Here is a 16,483-nt window from a genome sequence, read left to right on the forward strand (position 1 = left end):
GGGGACGCAGAATTGCTCAAAGTGGTGGACACTGCAGGGGCGTCTCGCTTGACATCCGAAATCTTTGAGGGAAGCCAGTCAGGTTCCACGGTTTGAGGACCTTAATTTCCCCAACTTGGGTATCTTGTCCCCAACCCCCTTCACTCTTGCAATGCAAATGAACATAACCTGTCCCTGGACCTAATATCTTTTAAAAGTTTTTGCAGATGCTGGCAAAGGGCGCCCCACAGTCCGCCTCAGCCATTCCCAGTACTGGGGCACCACTGGCACAGCCAGTGGAAGTGGCGCAGCCAGCTCCTTCATAGAGATCCGAGGACAGTAACCTGGGACTCACATTTCGGAGGGAATTACATTCCAGGAATTCACCAGTTAGTGGCTTCAGAAATATCTGTCCCCTCCAATCTTGAGTGGCAGAAAATTCCAGAGTGTGGCTCCTTTCAGAATGGGGCAGGAGCCCTGGTGTTGCTGGAAATCTGCGAGGCATGAACCCTGAAGTCCTCAGCTCCTGTGTTACTCTTGTAATTCCAGTTATGGAACCCTATCCCAGCTGGAGATGACCGTCAGCTCCCACTCCCGGCCTCAGGGAGTCTCTTGGAGGAGGCACAAGCTGTACACCGTTCTGGTACATGGGTCCCTCTACAAAAGTTCTATTTTGCAGCTGGTTCCAGGGTTTGGGTTCATGAGATCTTTCTAACTGTGGCTACCCCTTATCCAGGATGGGAGGTATAGCTTGGCTTCTCAGGAGTGTGTCCAGCTAAACTTAAAGGCCCTGCTCTAGAAGTTTCTGTGTGCACCTTGGGGATTATATCCCAGAGTTTAGGGTACTGGACACTGTAGCTGGACTTCTTCTGGTCTGGTCAGTGGGTCCATAGAAGGAGACACTCTTGGCCTCAGAGCCTAGTTCACTTTTTCGCCTGCCTTGGTATGAGACCTTGCTGCAGTATGCAGTGACTGTCTCCGTCATGGGAAGGTGCTGATTATTCCTGATTGGATTCCATGTTCTGCTTAATGAAGCAGCCTCATGAGGTGTCTGTTGTCAACCATCTTACCGAAGAAGAAATGGGAGTAAACAATTTGCCTATGCCTTAACAGGACGGGCAGTGTTTGTGTTCAAAACACATATGTCCTTTCCACCTGGCCTTCCCAGTAGTTGAACATGGCCTCAGGGTTACCATGAATGCAAGACTAGAAAGAAGACTGAAATATTGCTACCATGCACACAGGAGACTGCTTTTTATTTCTACTTTCTAGTTATCTGTTATATAAAGTGAACAACTGTTACTTTTGTTTGAGAAGTTTGGTCAGCTTATGTCTTAGTGGGTAGATGATCCACAGGCCAGAGAGGGCAGGCCCTGCTGTTAGCACAGGGTTTTCCTATGAAAAGCACTCACATGTCTGCTGCCCATGACCCCATGGCTCACCTCTGGATACCAAAAAGACCCTATTCTGGGCCACCAAGAGTCCATTGTGGAGGGTCTCCTCAAACAGTCTTCATTGAAAAAATGTCTCCTATCTGCTTCTAAAGTCTGGAAAAGAGATGTAGTTGACCACAAGGGACATTTGTGTGTAGTTGTTCTGATCCTTTAGAGAAGGACACACAGCTTTGGTAAAATAAAGTGGTCAGTTGCAGTGATGCTAACTCTATGCTGGGGACATAGGCAGAGACCAAGGTGCATCAAAGCAGTTGTTTGGAAAGACTTCACAGAGACTTGTGGATGCCAGCAAGTTGCTTCTTGTGCTCTCTACTGTATAGGGTATAGAGCAGCATTTACCAACTCTTTGTGCTTTTTGAAAAAACCTGCATTTTAGGACTGTTCTTCACATTTCAGCAGAGATATCTAGGAACATATTCCCTGCTAGAGTGATCACCAGCAAGAGGCTGTTTATGAGTCTAGGCAGGCTTATGCCACACCCAGATCGTAGCCCTTGTTGCAGTGCCTGCTGTTGTTGTCTCTGTGTTCCTACATGCCATTGGTTGCCCCCATTCTAGTTCTCTTCCTGCCCCTGCACTCATTCCTGCCTATGACAGGAATTTGGCCACAAGGCCGGTCAAGCTTGTGGTGCTGGGGCTTGGGTTCTTCTAGGATGTAAGAGTAATCCCCTTCCTTCACTTTATTTGACCCGTAGGGTAGTCCAGTGGGTGGTGTGTGTGTGTGTCCCCCTCTGAGGGTGTCAGAAAGCATCTCTGGCCTGTTCTCTGGGACCAGGCCTGGGTGTGGCTTGGAAGTTTCCTGCCTGATTTGTTAAGTCCCTTGCAGATGCAGTGAGACGGCTTTATATGCTGGCCTCCAGCCACTGCTTACCCAACCTGCTTTCTTGGAGAATTCCACTGACTAGGCGTGTGGCTGGACATAGGGTGAAACCAGCATCTCACAGGCATTTCCTGGGAAGGTGGGCCGTCGGAATGTCATTTCACATCCTCATCCCTTCCCATGGGTATCTCTCGTGCTCCAGCTCATAGCCACACTCACTACCCATCCATCCATCCAAACCCTCCTGCTCCTCCATCTCCACTTCCTTAGGTATCCTCCCATTCAATCTGAAGATTTTCCTCTGATCTCATCACTCCTGCAGCTTCCTTCCCTCCCCTATTTTTTTGTTGTTACTTTGTAGTAGTTTCTTGGCCCATCTGTGCTACAACTTGTCAGGGTTTTCTGTCATTCGGTGCATCATCCTTTTACTTTCTTTTTAAATTAAAAAATGTTTTATTTTGTATTTTGTGTGGATGAGTGTTTTGTCTGCAGTGATTTATGAGTGCCACATGCATACCTACCATTGGTTGTAAGCTACCATGTGGTACTGGAAACCACACCCAGGTCCTCTGCAAGAGTAACAAATGCTCCTGACCCCGGAAACATCTCTCTAGTACTTCCTTTTATTTATTGATAGTGTACTTTTAGGCAAACGTTTTATTTTGATGAAATCCAATTTATCCTCTATTTTTATTTTTTAATTGTGTTTTTAATGCTAAAACTAAGAATATTGTCACATTTAAAAACAGGAAGGCTTATATTATTTTGTTTGTTGTAATCCTTATGTTTTTGAGACTGCTGAAGCTTTAACTCTTACATTTAGGTCTTTACTTAATATTGGGTATTTTTTTCAAGTCGTGTCAGACAGGTGTCCAGTCTCACTCTTTAGCAAGTGGATATTTATTGTTTTGAAGAGACGTTGTCTTCCTCATTGGGTAAGCTTGGAACTATGTTGAAAGTCAGCTGACCACAGTATGACCATTCTTGTACCACACGTTCTCTCTTCTTAAAACTTAAAAACCCACTTATTAAGTAATTTATTTGTGTTCTACAAGGGGGTCTTGTTATATAGCTGAAGCTGACTTTGATCAGGATCCTTCTACCTTACTATCTCAAGTTCTGGGGTTACATAAGCTCACGACCATACCAGCTCTTCTGTCTTTCTAAAATCAGATTCTCTGGAGTTGGAGTTACAGGTGCTTGTAACTCACCTGATGTGGTTGCTGGGAACCAGACTTGGGTCCTGTGCAAGAGTAGTCCTAACCATTGCACCGTTCCTGTGGCCCCTTCTGCATCCTTTAATAAAGAAATATTCAAGCCTCTTACAAAGATGAGAAGAATTTTACTATAGCCACTTTGTCCCACTTTGTTTATAAACCAACACAGGTAGCTAATTATCAATATTGGCAGATATGGCTTTATTTGAGCATTATTCTGCCAACCAAGCTGTCTAGACTCCACTTTCCTCCCAAACAATTATGTAGAAGTGAATCCTTTGCATGCTGTATGTGTGTGTTTCTAGAATATTTGTATATTTGTATGATCATTTCTTAGATTGATTCAATTTTCAACTTTAAGTTGATTAAATTTAATATTAAGTATTAATACTAGAGCAACTATAAAGGTGCTCAGAACTCAGAAGGGAACTCAGAAGAGTACCCTGGTGTAGTGGGAGAGTACCTTAGGAGGGTCCTTTTGCAGAGATGGTATTCAAGCCTTTTATGAAAAATGATTCAACCCTACAGGTGGCAGAGGAAGTTGCTAAGTTTTCTAGCCTCTGTAGTGCCAAGCAAGAGCTAAGAGAAAAATTAGTTCCAGAACCAATAAAGAACCCCTTGTCTTCCAGGGTCCCTATGGTGCCCTCTCCTGCAGGCATAACATCATGTTCGCTCTAAATAGTACTCCAAGAACCCAATATCTTCATGCTGAGCAGGCAAAAGTGACTTGGAACCTAAAAACAGCAGGTGGATAGCCAGTCTGTTTCCCAGTATTTCTATACCACCTCTTGGATGGTTTCTTCCGTGTTGACTTTTGGTATACACAACTCATAAATCTCACAATAGACAATAATTATTGTTGTTTAAATTATCAGCTATTGTTTTATTTATTTAGTTTTAAAGGTGTGTTGTGTGTATGTATTTGTGTGTGTGTTTTTGTGCATGCACGCACACGTGTGTGCCAGTCAACAGAGGCCAGGAGAAGACATTAGATCCCATGAATTGGGATTATAAATGGTTAAGAGCTTCCTTACGTGGGTACTGGGAACTGAACTCTGGTCCTCTGAAAAATCATCAAGTACTAATCCACCTCTCCAGTACCTCATTTCAAAAATTAAAAAACAAAAGAATTTGAAAGGCAATATGTAGAATTCTAAGTTATATCATCTTTTTTTTAAAAGTGCTTTTACTTGGTTCCTTCTGAATCTTTCTGTTTTCATTCATTCTGATGCTGTTGCTGTCCTTTATTGTTGTATTTTACTGTATCAAATATTGTAGTATTTGGATTTTAAAATTATTTGTCATGGATTATGAGTGAGTTGGATATGAAGCAATTTGGATACTTCAGTGTAATCTTCCTCATTTTTTTTTTTTTTTTTGTGCTTGAGCTTCACTGAGCTGCTTGGGTCTGTAGTTTATAGTTTTCATTATATTAACTTTTTTTCTGATATCCCTTTAATCTTTCCTGATTTCTAGAGGCCTACTTACACATGTCAGGACTTTATAAATACTATTTAATTTTTACTTGGGTCTTATTTTAAATGTTATAACTTTTTTTTTCTTTTTATTTTTTTATTTATTTATTTATTTATTAAGGATTTCTGCCTCCTCTCCGCAACCGCCTCCCATTTCCCTCCCCCTCCCCCAATCAAGTCACCCTCCCTCATCTGCTCTAAGAGCAATAAGGGTTCCCTGACCTGTGGGAAGCCCAAGGACCGCCCACCTCTATCCAGGTCTCCTAAGGTGAGCATCCAAACTGCCTAGGCTCCCCCAAAGCCAGTACGTGCAGTAGGATCAAAAACCCACTGCGATTGTTCTTGAGTTCTCAGTATTCCTCATTGTCCTCTATGTTCAGCTAGTCCGGATTTGTCCCATGCTTTTTCAGACCCAGGCCAGCTGGCCTTGGTGAGTTCCCGATAGAACATCCCCATTGTCTCAGTGAGTGGGTGCACCCCTCGCGGTCCTGAGTTCCTTGCTCGTGCTCCGTCTCCTTCTGCTCCTGATTTGGACCTTGAGATTTCTGTCCCGTGCTCCTCTGTCTCTGTCTCCTTTCATCGCCTGATGAAGGTTAATATTCATGAGGATGCCTATGTGTTTGTCTTTGGGTTCACCTTCTTACTTAGCTTCTCTAGGAACATGCATTATAAGCCCAATGTCCTTTATTTATGGCTAGAAACCAAATATGAGTGAGTACATCCCATGTTCCTCTTTTTGGGTCTGGCTTACCTCACTCAGGATAGTGTTTTCTATTTCCATCCATTTGTATGCAAAATTCAAGAAGTCCTTGTTTTTTACTGCTGAGTAATACTCTAATATGTATATATTCCATACTTTCTTCATCCATTCTTCCATTGAAGGGCATCTAGGTTGTTTCCAGGTTCTGGCTATTACAAACAATGCTGCCATGAACATAGTTGAGCATATACTTTTGTTGTATGATAGGGCCTCTCTTGGGTATATTCCCAAGAGTGGTATTGCTGGATCCAGGGGTAGGTTGATTCCGAATTTCCTGAGAAACCGAAACACTGCTTTCCAGAGTGGTTGCACAAGTTTGCATTCCCACCAGCAATGGGTGAGTGTCCCCCTTTCTCCACATCCTCTCCAGCAAAGGCTATCATTGGTGTTTTTTATTTTAGCCATTCTGACAGGTGTAAGATGGTATCTTAAAGTTGTCTTGATTTGCATTTCCCTGATCGCTAGGGAAGTTGAGCATGACCTTAAGTGTCTTATGGCCATTTGAAGTTCTTCTGTTGAGAATTCTCTGTTCAGCTCAGTGCCCCATTTTATAATTGGATTGATTAGCCTTTTACGGTCTAGTTTCTTGATTTCTTTATATATTTTGGAGATCAGACCTTTGTCAGTTGCGGGGTTGGTGAAAATCTTCTCCCAGTAAGTGGGTTGCCTTTTTGTCTTAGTGACAGTGTCCTTTGCTTTACAGAAGCTTCTCAGCCTCAGGAGGTCCCATTTATTCAATGATGCCCTTAGTGTCTGTGCTGCTGGGGTTATGCGTAGGAAGTGGTCTCCTGTGCCCATGTGTTGTAGAGTACTTCCCACTTTCTCTTCTATTAGGTTCAGTGTGTTCGGACTGATATTGAGGTCTTTAATCCATTTGGACTTGAGTTTTGTGCATGGTGATAGATATGGATCTATTTTCATTCTTTTACAGATTGACATCCAGTTTTGCCAGCACAATTTGTTGAAAATGCTGTCTTTTTTCCATTGTATACTTTTAGCTCCTTTATCGAAAATCAGGTGCTCATAGGTTTGTGGGTTAAAGTCAGGGTCTTCTATTCGATTCCATTGGTCGACTTCTCTGTTTTTATGCCAATACCAGGCTGTTTTCAATACTGTAGCTCTATAATAGAGTTTGAAGTCAGGGATGGTAATGCCTCCAGACAATCCTTTATTGTATAAGATTGTTCTGGCTATCCTGGGTTTTTTGTTCCTCCATATAAAGTTGATTATTGTCTTCTCCAGATCTGTGAAGAATTTTGATGGGATTTTGATGGGGATTGCATTGAATCTATAGATTGCTTTTGGTAGAATTGCCATTTTTACTATGTTGATCCTCCCAATCCAAGAGCAAGGGAGGTCCTTCCATTTTCTGGTGTCTTCTTCAATTTCTTTCTTCAAAGACTTATAGTTCTTGTCGAATAGGTCTTTCACTTCCTTGGTCAGGGTTACCCCTAGATATTTTATGCTATTTGTGGCAATCGTGAAAGGTGATGCTTCTCTGATTTCCCTCTCTGTTTCCTTATCCTTAGTGTACAGGAAGGCTACTGATTTTTTGGAGTTGATCTTGTATCCTGCCACATTACTAAAGGTGTTTATCAGCTGTAGGAGTTCTTTGGTAGAATTTTTGGGGTCACTTATGTATACTATCATATCATCTGCAAATAACGAAAGCTTAACTTCTTCCTTTCCAATACAAATCCCCTTGATCTCCTTATGTTGTCTTATTGCTATTGCTAGAACTTCAAGCACTATATTGAAGAGGTATGGAGAGAGTGGACATCCTTGTCGTGTTCCTGATTTTAGTGGGATGGCTTTGAGTTTTTCTCCGTTCAATTTAATGTTAGCTGTTGGCTTGCTGTAAATAGCTTTTATTATATTTAGGTAGGATCCTTGTATCCCTATTCTCTCCAAGACCTTTATCATGAAGGGGTGTTGAACTTTGTCGAATGCTTTTTCAGCATCTAATGAAATGATCATATGATTTTTTTCTTTCAGTTTATTTATATGGTGGATTACATTGATAGATTTTCGTATGTTGAACCAGCCCTGCATCTCTGGGATGAAGCCTACTTGATCATAATGGATAATTTTTCTAATGTGTTCTTGGATTCGGTTTGCCAGTATTTTGTTGAGGATTTTTGCGTCGATGTTCATGAGTGAGATTGGCCTGTAATTCTCCTTCCTGGTTGAGTCTTTGTGTGGTTTTGGTATCAAAGTAACTGTAGCTTCATAGAAGGAGTTTGGTAATGTCCCTTCTGTTTCTATACTGTGGAATACATTAAGGAGTATAGGTATTAGGTCTTCTTGGAAGTTCTGGTAGAATTCTGCATTGAAACCATCTGGTCCTGGGCTTTTTTTGGTAGGGAGGTTTTTGATAACCTCTTCTATAAATACTATTTAATTTTTACTTGGGTCTTATTTTAAATGTTATAACTTTTTAAAAAGAACTAAATTCCATTGGTTTATTGCCAGGATATAGTTGTATGATTAACTTTTGTATATTGTACTTTTAGCCTTTGACATTGCTTAATAGTTAATTATATGAAGTTTCTTTGTTTGTTTGTTCTGAGACAGGATCTAACTACATAACTTTGATGTGCCTAGACCTTACTATGCAGACTAGGCTGTCCTTGAACTCATAGAGATCTGTCTGACTCTGCTTTCCCAGTGCTGGGGTTAAAGGCATGTGCCACCAAAGCCAGATTGTAGGACATTTTTCAAAAGTGTTTTTTTTTTCTCTTTGGGGGAATTTTCTATAGGTACCATCACATTTCTTGTGATGAGATGAAGTTTGAATTCTTTCTTTCCAAGTTTTATTACTTTTATTTATTTTTCTTACCTTATTTCTCTGGCTAACCCACAATATGATGTGTGATAGGAGTAGAGAAACACAACAGATGTTTTTTCCTGATTGTGGGGGATGACTTGGTAGGATGCTAACTGTAGACTTTCTGGAGATGTTCTTCATTGAGTTTCTTACACTGCCTTCTATCCATAGCTTTAGGTGAGGTTTTTAGTGATCATAATTGAATTTGGGTTTTGTCAGATGATTTTTGTAGGTATTAAGATCATATTTTTCTTTAGTTTATTAATTGATTCTTGAGAATTGAAAAAAGAAGCACTGACTTCTTTGGATAAAATCCATTGAGGCCTGATGTATTTTGTATTGCTGGATTCTATGCACTAATATTTAATTGAGGGTTTCTGTATCTATGTTCACAAAAGATACTGACATATAATTTTCTTATTTTGTAATACCTTTGCTTTGATAGCAGAACAGGGCTGAACTCACAGATGAGTAATGTTTAGTTTTTCTACCAGAAACAATAGAGCTGGACTTATTTATATTTTAAATTAGTGGACTATATCAGGAAAGTTATTTGGGCTTGAGCTTTTTTATTGTGATGTAGAACTATCTAAGTTATTTGTTTTTCTTGAGAGAATTTTAATAGTTTGTGTCCTTGAAGGAATTGCTCCATTTCATTTAAATTGTTGAATTTATGGGGGAAATTATTTGTCCTAGTGTGATTATTCATGTCTGGGCAGCCAGGAAAGGAACAAGCAGTCTCTGCTTACAGGCATAAGACAAAAGAATGTAACTAGGGACAAAGAAAAAACTAACCAAGTTGCCAATCTTCTAAGAAAACATGGTAATCCTAAGTGTGCCTACTCCCTACAACTAGCACAATTAAGAAAATGGCTCATCACAGGTACTGATAAGCTTCTCTCACTGATCCATAGAACAAATAAACAGGACATCATTACAGACACAGAATTCACAAATGCCAGCTGACTGGAACTCAGGGGAGCTGAGCTACAATACACATCTTTCAACACCACCAGAATACACATTAGTCCTGTGCACATGGAGCATAGAACAAGACAGACTTTACTGTAAAATTTACATAATCCCTAATAAATCCAAAATGACAGAAATTATACAAAGTATGTTTTCTGATATAGTAGAATTAAACTAGAAAAACATCTGAAAAACTCCCAAATATTTGGAAAATAAGGAACTCATAATTTTAAAAAATAGAAATAAATAAAAATGAAAACATGAACACATCAAACTTTGTGAGAAACAGCGGAAAGTGCTTGTTAGAAAAATAAAATGTATCAAATAAATAATCTAAGCTTTTAACTGAAGTAACTGGGACAGGAAAAAAAGCCTAAATCAAGCAGAATAGAAACAAGGCAGAGAAGACATGAAACTTAAAACATAAAAATGAAGAAAAATTAAAATAATAGTTGGATCTTAAAAGATCAACAAAATTGGCAAACCTTTATTCAGAATGACCAGAAGTACAAAAATCATAGACTACCAGAATCAGAAATGAGAGGACATTAACATAGATAGATCCCATAGACATTGGGAAGACTATAAGAGAGTACCGCTATGAACTGAACTGTGTCCCCCAAGATCCATATATTAAAGCTGCAGCTCTACATATGGACTTGAGGCATGAATGGAGGGACTAAGGAAGTGAGGTCATTGGGTATATCCTGTAGTTCCACAGAGTTGTGCTCTTAGGAAAGGAGCAAAAGACCCTGGAGTTCTTTCTCTCACCACTTCATGAAGACACAGGAAAACAAGGCTATCTATCAGTCAGGAAGATTCTATCATGAGAAACTGAATTGAATAGCATCTTGGTTTTCAATGCCCATTTTCCAGAACTGTGAAGTGTGAAGGTCTGCTCTTTAATCTGCCCAGGTTGTGACATTAATTACAACACTGTTTGGCCAGTGTCTCACAGGCACATTTCTAGCTAGCTCTTACATATTTTTTTTAATTTTTAAAAATTTATTCTTTGGTAATTTCACACATGAATACAATGTATTTAGATAATATTCCCCACACTGATTCCACTTCCTGTTTTGCCCAGACCTGACCCCATCCCTATTCTTTTCTTTTCCTTTCTCTTCTTTTCTTTTAACAAGAGCATGAGACTTCTTTTATTTTAAAGCATTCAGATGTCAAAGTCATAGAAACTTAGTATTTATTGAACTGTTACCTCAGATGAGGGACTTTTTAGAATTAATAAGCTCTGGGAGCCCCAACTTGTCAGACCCTCAGTGATTATGAAGAGAGTACATCTTTGTGAACATGACAAGACCTCTAAACACCCTGAAGCCAAGACTTCTAGGGAACAAGGAGCATTGCTTATCCACTTAGAGTGTAATCATGCAGTCTTCTTGTGGTCCATGTGGACTGAGCAGATGGCAGCTGGGGATAGTACTCACTTCTCATCTCTGAGTATTTAGAGCTCTATATATTCACTCTGTCTTTGAAGAATTACAGAACTGGTAGGAACAGCAATTTTAGAAGGGATTTATACGACTTCACAAGTACAAATCCTGCTAATGTCCACAACAGTACTTAGAGTAAACATCAGGTTATGGTGCCATGGATTGTGCCCACCCAGAAGATGAACTATCTTTTAAATTAATTTAAGTTACCTCTGAATACATTGGCCACAGCCCTTGAAGCATGTTTTTTTTTCATTTGACCCTAACAGTTTATTCTTTACTGAGGTGAGTTTTCATGCCTGTGCCACATCCTCTCCAGGACTGATGCATTCATCTAATATTGGCTACTAATGGCATAGAGTTAAAAAAAATCTCTTCCAGGATGATTTTCTGTTAAGTAGGAGCAGCCTAAGTTGGGGAACTGCTTCACTGTCGCTCTTTTTTTTTTTAAACCACTAGTTAACGATTTTATTTATTTTTAATTGTTTTTATTGAGCTATATATTTTTCTCCCCTCCCCTCCCTTTCTCTCCCCTCCCCTCATACCCTCTCCCATGCTCCCAATTTACTCAGGAGATCTTGGGTTTTTTTTCTACTTCCAAGTAGATTAGATCTCTTAGGATCCTCATTGTCATCTAGGTTCTCTGGGATTGTGAATTGTAGGCTGGTTTTCTTTGCTTTATGTCTAAAAGCCACTTATGAGTGAGTACATATGATGTATGTCTTTCTGGGTCTGAGTTACCTCACTCAATATGCTGTTTTCTAGATCCATCCATTTGCCCGCAAATTTCAAGATGTGATTTTTTTCTTCTGTGTAGTACTCCATTGTGTAAATGTGCCACATTTTCCTTATCCAGTCTTTGGTCAAGGGACATTTAGGTTGTTTCCAGTTTTTGGCTATGACAAACAATGCTGCTATGAACATAGTTGAGCACATGTCCTTGTAGTACAATTGAGCATCCTTTGGATTTATACCCAAAAGTGGTATTTCTGGGTCTTGAGGAAGATTGTTTCATAATTTTCTGAGAAATTGCCATATAGATATCCAAAAAGTCTGTATCAGTTTGCTCTCCCACCATCAATGAAGGAGTGTTCCCTTTACCCCACATCCTCTCCAGTATAAGTTGTCATCGGTGTTTTTATCTTGGCCATTCTTACAGGTGTAAGATAGAATCTCAGAGTTGTTTTGATTTGCATTTCTCTGATAGCTAAAGATGTTGAACATTTCCTTAAGTGTCTTTCAGCTATTTTAGATTCCTCTGTTGAGAGTTTTCTGTTTAGATCTATACCCATTTTTATTGTATTATTTGTTCTTTTGATGACCAATTTCTTGAGTTATTTGTATATTTTGGAGATCAGCCCTCTGCCTAATGTGGGGTTGATGAAGATCTTTTCCCATTGTGAAGGCTGCCATTTTGTCTTGTTGATTATGTCCTTTGCTTTACAGAAGCTTCTCGATTTTTAGGAGGTCCCATTTATTAATTGTTTCTCTCAGTGTCTGTGCTACTGGGGTTCTATTTAGGAAGTGGTCTCCTGTGCCAATGCATTCAAGTACACTTCCCACTTTCTCTTCTATGCAGTTCAGTGTGGTTGGCTTTATGTTTTGAGGTCTTTGATTCATCTGGACTTGAGTTTTGTGCATGGCAATAGATATGGATCTATTTTCATTCTTCTACATGTTGATATCCAGTTATGCCAGCACAATTTGTTGAATATGCTTTCTTTTTCCATTTTATATTTTTTGCTTCTTTGTCAAAAATCAGGTATTCATAGGTGTCTGGGTTGATATTTGGGTCTTTAATTAGGTTCCATTGGTCCTCCTATCTGTTTTATACCAATACCGGACTATTTTTATTACTGTAGCTCTGTAGTTAGGGGTTGATGTCAGGGATGATAATGCTTCCAGAAGTTTCTTTATTGTACAGGATTGTCTTGGCTCTCCTGGGTTTTTTGCTTTTCCATATGAAGTTGAATATTGTTCTTTCAAGGTCTGTGAAGAATTTTGCTGGGATTTTGATGGGAATTGCATTGAATCTCTAGATTGCTTTTGATAAGATTGCCATTTTAACTATGTTAATCCTATCTACCCAAGAGCATGGGAGATCTTTCCATTTTCTGGTGGCTTCTTCAATTTTTTTCTTCAAAGATTTAAAGTTTTTGTCATATACATTTGTTTGGTTAGAGTTACTCCTAGATATTTTTTGTTATTTGTGGCTGTTGTGAAAGGTGATGTTTCTCTGATTTTGTTCCCAGCCCATTTATCATCCCTGTAAATGAGGGCTACTGATTTTTTTGAGTTAATCTTGTATCCTGCTACATTACTGCTACCCATTTCTATCAATCTATGTATCACCACAAGGTATTGGCCTATCAGTAGGCATCTATCTCCTTATGCAGCTACATGGCATCTCTTTGACTCCACCTACTCTCTCTGTTTGGATTTCCAAATAGGATTTGCTCTGCTATGCCAATGGCCAATGGTATAAAAATACTCCTAGCCTACAGACAGGAATCCCACATCATATGCCTTGCATGCTACCTAGCTGTGTGATTAGTGTTTGCTTGGAAGATCCACTCTATGAGTTTTCTCTTTCTCTGCCTGCCTCCCTTAATCTTCAAAAGAGATCAATCACATAGTTCTGACAATTTCACTGTCACTTCCAGGCTTAGAAATGGTACCTCTTCCAGATAATACACATATGAGGTCAAATCAGGGCTATCCATTTACATTCTTAGGCTACTGGGGCAGGGGGTGTGCAACAGTGGTCTAAGGGAAATTGTGAAGGCTCAGATGGCCTCACTACTAGAAATATCAAGATTCTATGACATGATGAGAGTCCTTATATTTGATGAGGGGATGAGAAGTTGCAAACTTTGAAGTGCAGGCCCAGGGATTCTTTAGTAACTTCTGTGGGAGGCATAGGCCTGGGTTTAGCACCAGAGGACACGATTAGTTGATCTGCAGGTGGCTGAGCATGAGTGACCATAGTGGAAGACCAGCACATAGAACTGAGAAGAAATAATGCACTTAAATGGGGGGCTGCTAACCCCATGGGCCTGTGGGTGCAGGAAGGACTGCCCAAATAAACAGATGGCATGGCTCTGAAAGCAACAGCCTCTTGAGGCTCAGTACATGTTCTCTGCTCCACCGCCTGTGTCATGCTTCTACTCAGAGTAAAAATTTGTGCGGTTCTCAAGGCCGCCACCTTGTTTTCCATAGTGCTGTAAGAGTGAGCACTCCAACCTGCATGAGGGCCGGTAGGCCTTGACTGACCTTCCTGATTTGGGGTCACTACAGTAGGCTCATGTGGGATGTCACATGGGATCTCGCCATGTGATTTATTCAATGTCCCCTTTCTCTTTTAGGACCAAAGATGATGATTCCACCAGGAGAGTGTACGTATGCTGGCAGGAAGAGAAGGAAACCCATTCAGAAGCGGTAGCGTATCATCCCCTTCGTCGTGATATTGCTGGGGAGTGAAGGACATACTGTGCCTTCCTGAGGAGAGGGAATTTTATAGGCAAACATAGTATAAGGGAGACTTTGGAGAACCTTTCTGGTGTCATGGTGTCCTTTGGGTCTCATGTAAATGTGACCTGTCACTGGCTTTCTTTAGCAGGTAAGCTTACTCAAGGCAGCTTTTCTGACCTAGACACAAAGCACTGGCCGGAATTGGTGGAGGTCTCATCTGGGTGAGGGATATGCCACTAGTATGTTTGGAACATTTGTTCTCTTCAGCAATGAGTAATTCTGTCTGTGGAAAGTGCCCTAGGGTTTAGTACTCACACTCCAAATGACAAAGGCTCTTTGGGGTGCATTCTCCTCACCCAAGGTCTCTGAAGGTATAAAGATAGGGAAAACCAGGGTTCAGACCCATGTCCCCCAGGGATACAAATATCCTTGTCTGTGGTCTTTCTGCCTTTCCTGGGCTTAACCTGCAACCCACAGAATGGTCAAAGTTGGAGGTGTGTGGTGGTTCCAGCAAAACCAGAGTTTAGAACACTTTCCAGGAAATCAGCTGAATTATAATTTGCCCACAGGCTGCCTCTGGCTGTTGGTATAGAATCTGCTGTATATATCATCACCTGCAGTTGTGTGTGCATGTGTGTGTGCATGTGTGTGTGTTACAACACACTGTTGGGAGCAGTGAGACCCCAGATCCTGAATTTCTTGTAATTCCCTGATCTGAGTGCCTACAGCTGCTCTGAGCACGAAACCTTCAGGAGTTCCTGATGGCAGGAAAGTGGTTTCTTGATGGAGGAAGGTCATTGGCTAATAAAGGAACTGCCTCGGCCCATCTTATTGGTTAGAACGTAGGTAGGTGGAGTAAACAGAACAGAATGCTGGGAGGAAGAGGAAGTGAGGTCAGACTCGACAGCTCTCCTCTCCGGAGCAGACGCCTCAGATAGACGCCATGCTCTTCCGCCTGCCTAAGCCTGATTCTGCCTTCTGCCCAGGAGCAGGCGGGGAGCTCTGAGTCATCGTCACGGTCTCAGAGCACTCTCCTTCCGATCCCAAGCAGGAACACAAACATAAAGCCAGAGTTTGCACTGGCGGCACAGCCCCAGGAAGCCACGCTTTGAAATGACACAGCGTTTTTTTTGTTGCTGTTGCCGAATCAGTAAATTTTTCTACAGCACGCCACCAACAAACAGCAAAAATCTGTGTTAAACTCTCTCTCCCTTATATTTAAGCCTTCTCAGGTTTTTTAAGTGGGTTTAGTCCCCACGTTGGGCGCCATTTGTAGTAATATGGGCAGCGGCGGGGCTGCATCCCCAACACCCTAGCAGCCTGCTCGGCTAGCTTATGCCCCAAAATAATTAAACGGACACTGTATTCTTTTAATCACTGCTTGGCTCATTTCTACCTGGCCTCTTCTAGGCTAACTCTCGCACCTGGACTAGCCCATTTCTTATCATCTGTGTAGCACCGGTCTTACCGGGAAGATTATAGCCTAAGTCCATCCTGGGTCGGAGCTTTAGAGCTTCATCTTCCCTGGAGCAGGGAGCATGGCGTCTATCTGAGGCGTCTGCTCCGGAGAGGAGAGCTGTCGAGTCTGACCTCACTTCCTCTTCCTCCCAGCATTCTGTTCTGTTTACTCCACCTACCTACGTCCTAACCAATAAGATGGGCCGAAGCAGTTCCTTTATTAGCCAATGACCTTCCTCCATCAGTTTCTGGTGGGTTTGGCTGGGGCATGGCTATCTCTATATAATCTGCCCTTGAACACAATAAAGGGGGCATTCTTGGGGAATTCAGACCCGTGTCCCTGTCTCTCTCTCTCTCTCTCTCTCTCTCTCTCTCTCTCTCTCTCTCTCTCTCTGTGTGTGTGTGTGTGTGTGTATTTTAACCTCCAGCCCCCTTGCCCAAAGCTCTCGAACTGGGTGCCAGCACACAGAGCACAGACACAGGGGTGTGGTGCGTGGCAACACACACACCCACACACCCAGAGAGAGAGACAGAGAGAAGGGGGATCTGTGTTCTGGATATGTGATACAGCTGTGTGCATGATACAACTGTGTGTGAGAC

General features: G+C 41.2%; 1 protein-coding gene across 1 annotated transcript in view; it reads left to right on the plus strand.

Moving 5' to 3' along the window:
- The first annotated feature begins 530 nt into the window (after positions 1–530).
- The window catches only part of Ahrr (aryl hydrocarbon receptor repressor), an 87,089-nt gene continuing 71,136 nt past the window's right edge, over positions 531–16,483 (plus strand). Inside the window, exons 1-2 of the mRNA XM_075977785.1 lie at positions 531–622; positions 14,320–14,392. Of these exons, the coding sequence (XP_075833900.1) occupies positions 14,328–14,392 (65 nt within the window). The 5' untranslated portion in view covers positions 531–622; positions 14,320–14,327. The remainder of the gene's footprint in view (positions 623–14,319; positions 14,393–16,483) is intronic.

This window comes from Microtus pennsylvanicus, chromosome 6 (genome assembly GCF_037038515.1).
Source record: "Microtus pennsylvanicus isolate mMicPen1 chromosome 6, mMicPen1.hap1, whole genome shotgun sequence".
Classification (NCBI taxonomy): Eukaryota; Metazoa; Chordata; class Mammalia; order Rodentia; family Cricetidae; genus Microtus; species Microtus pennsylvanicus.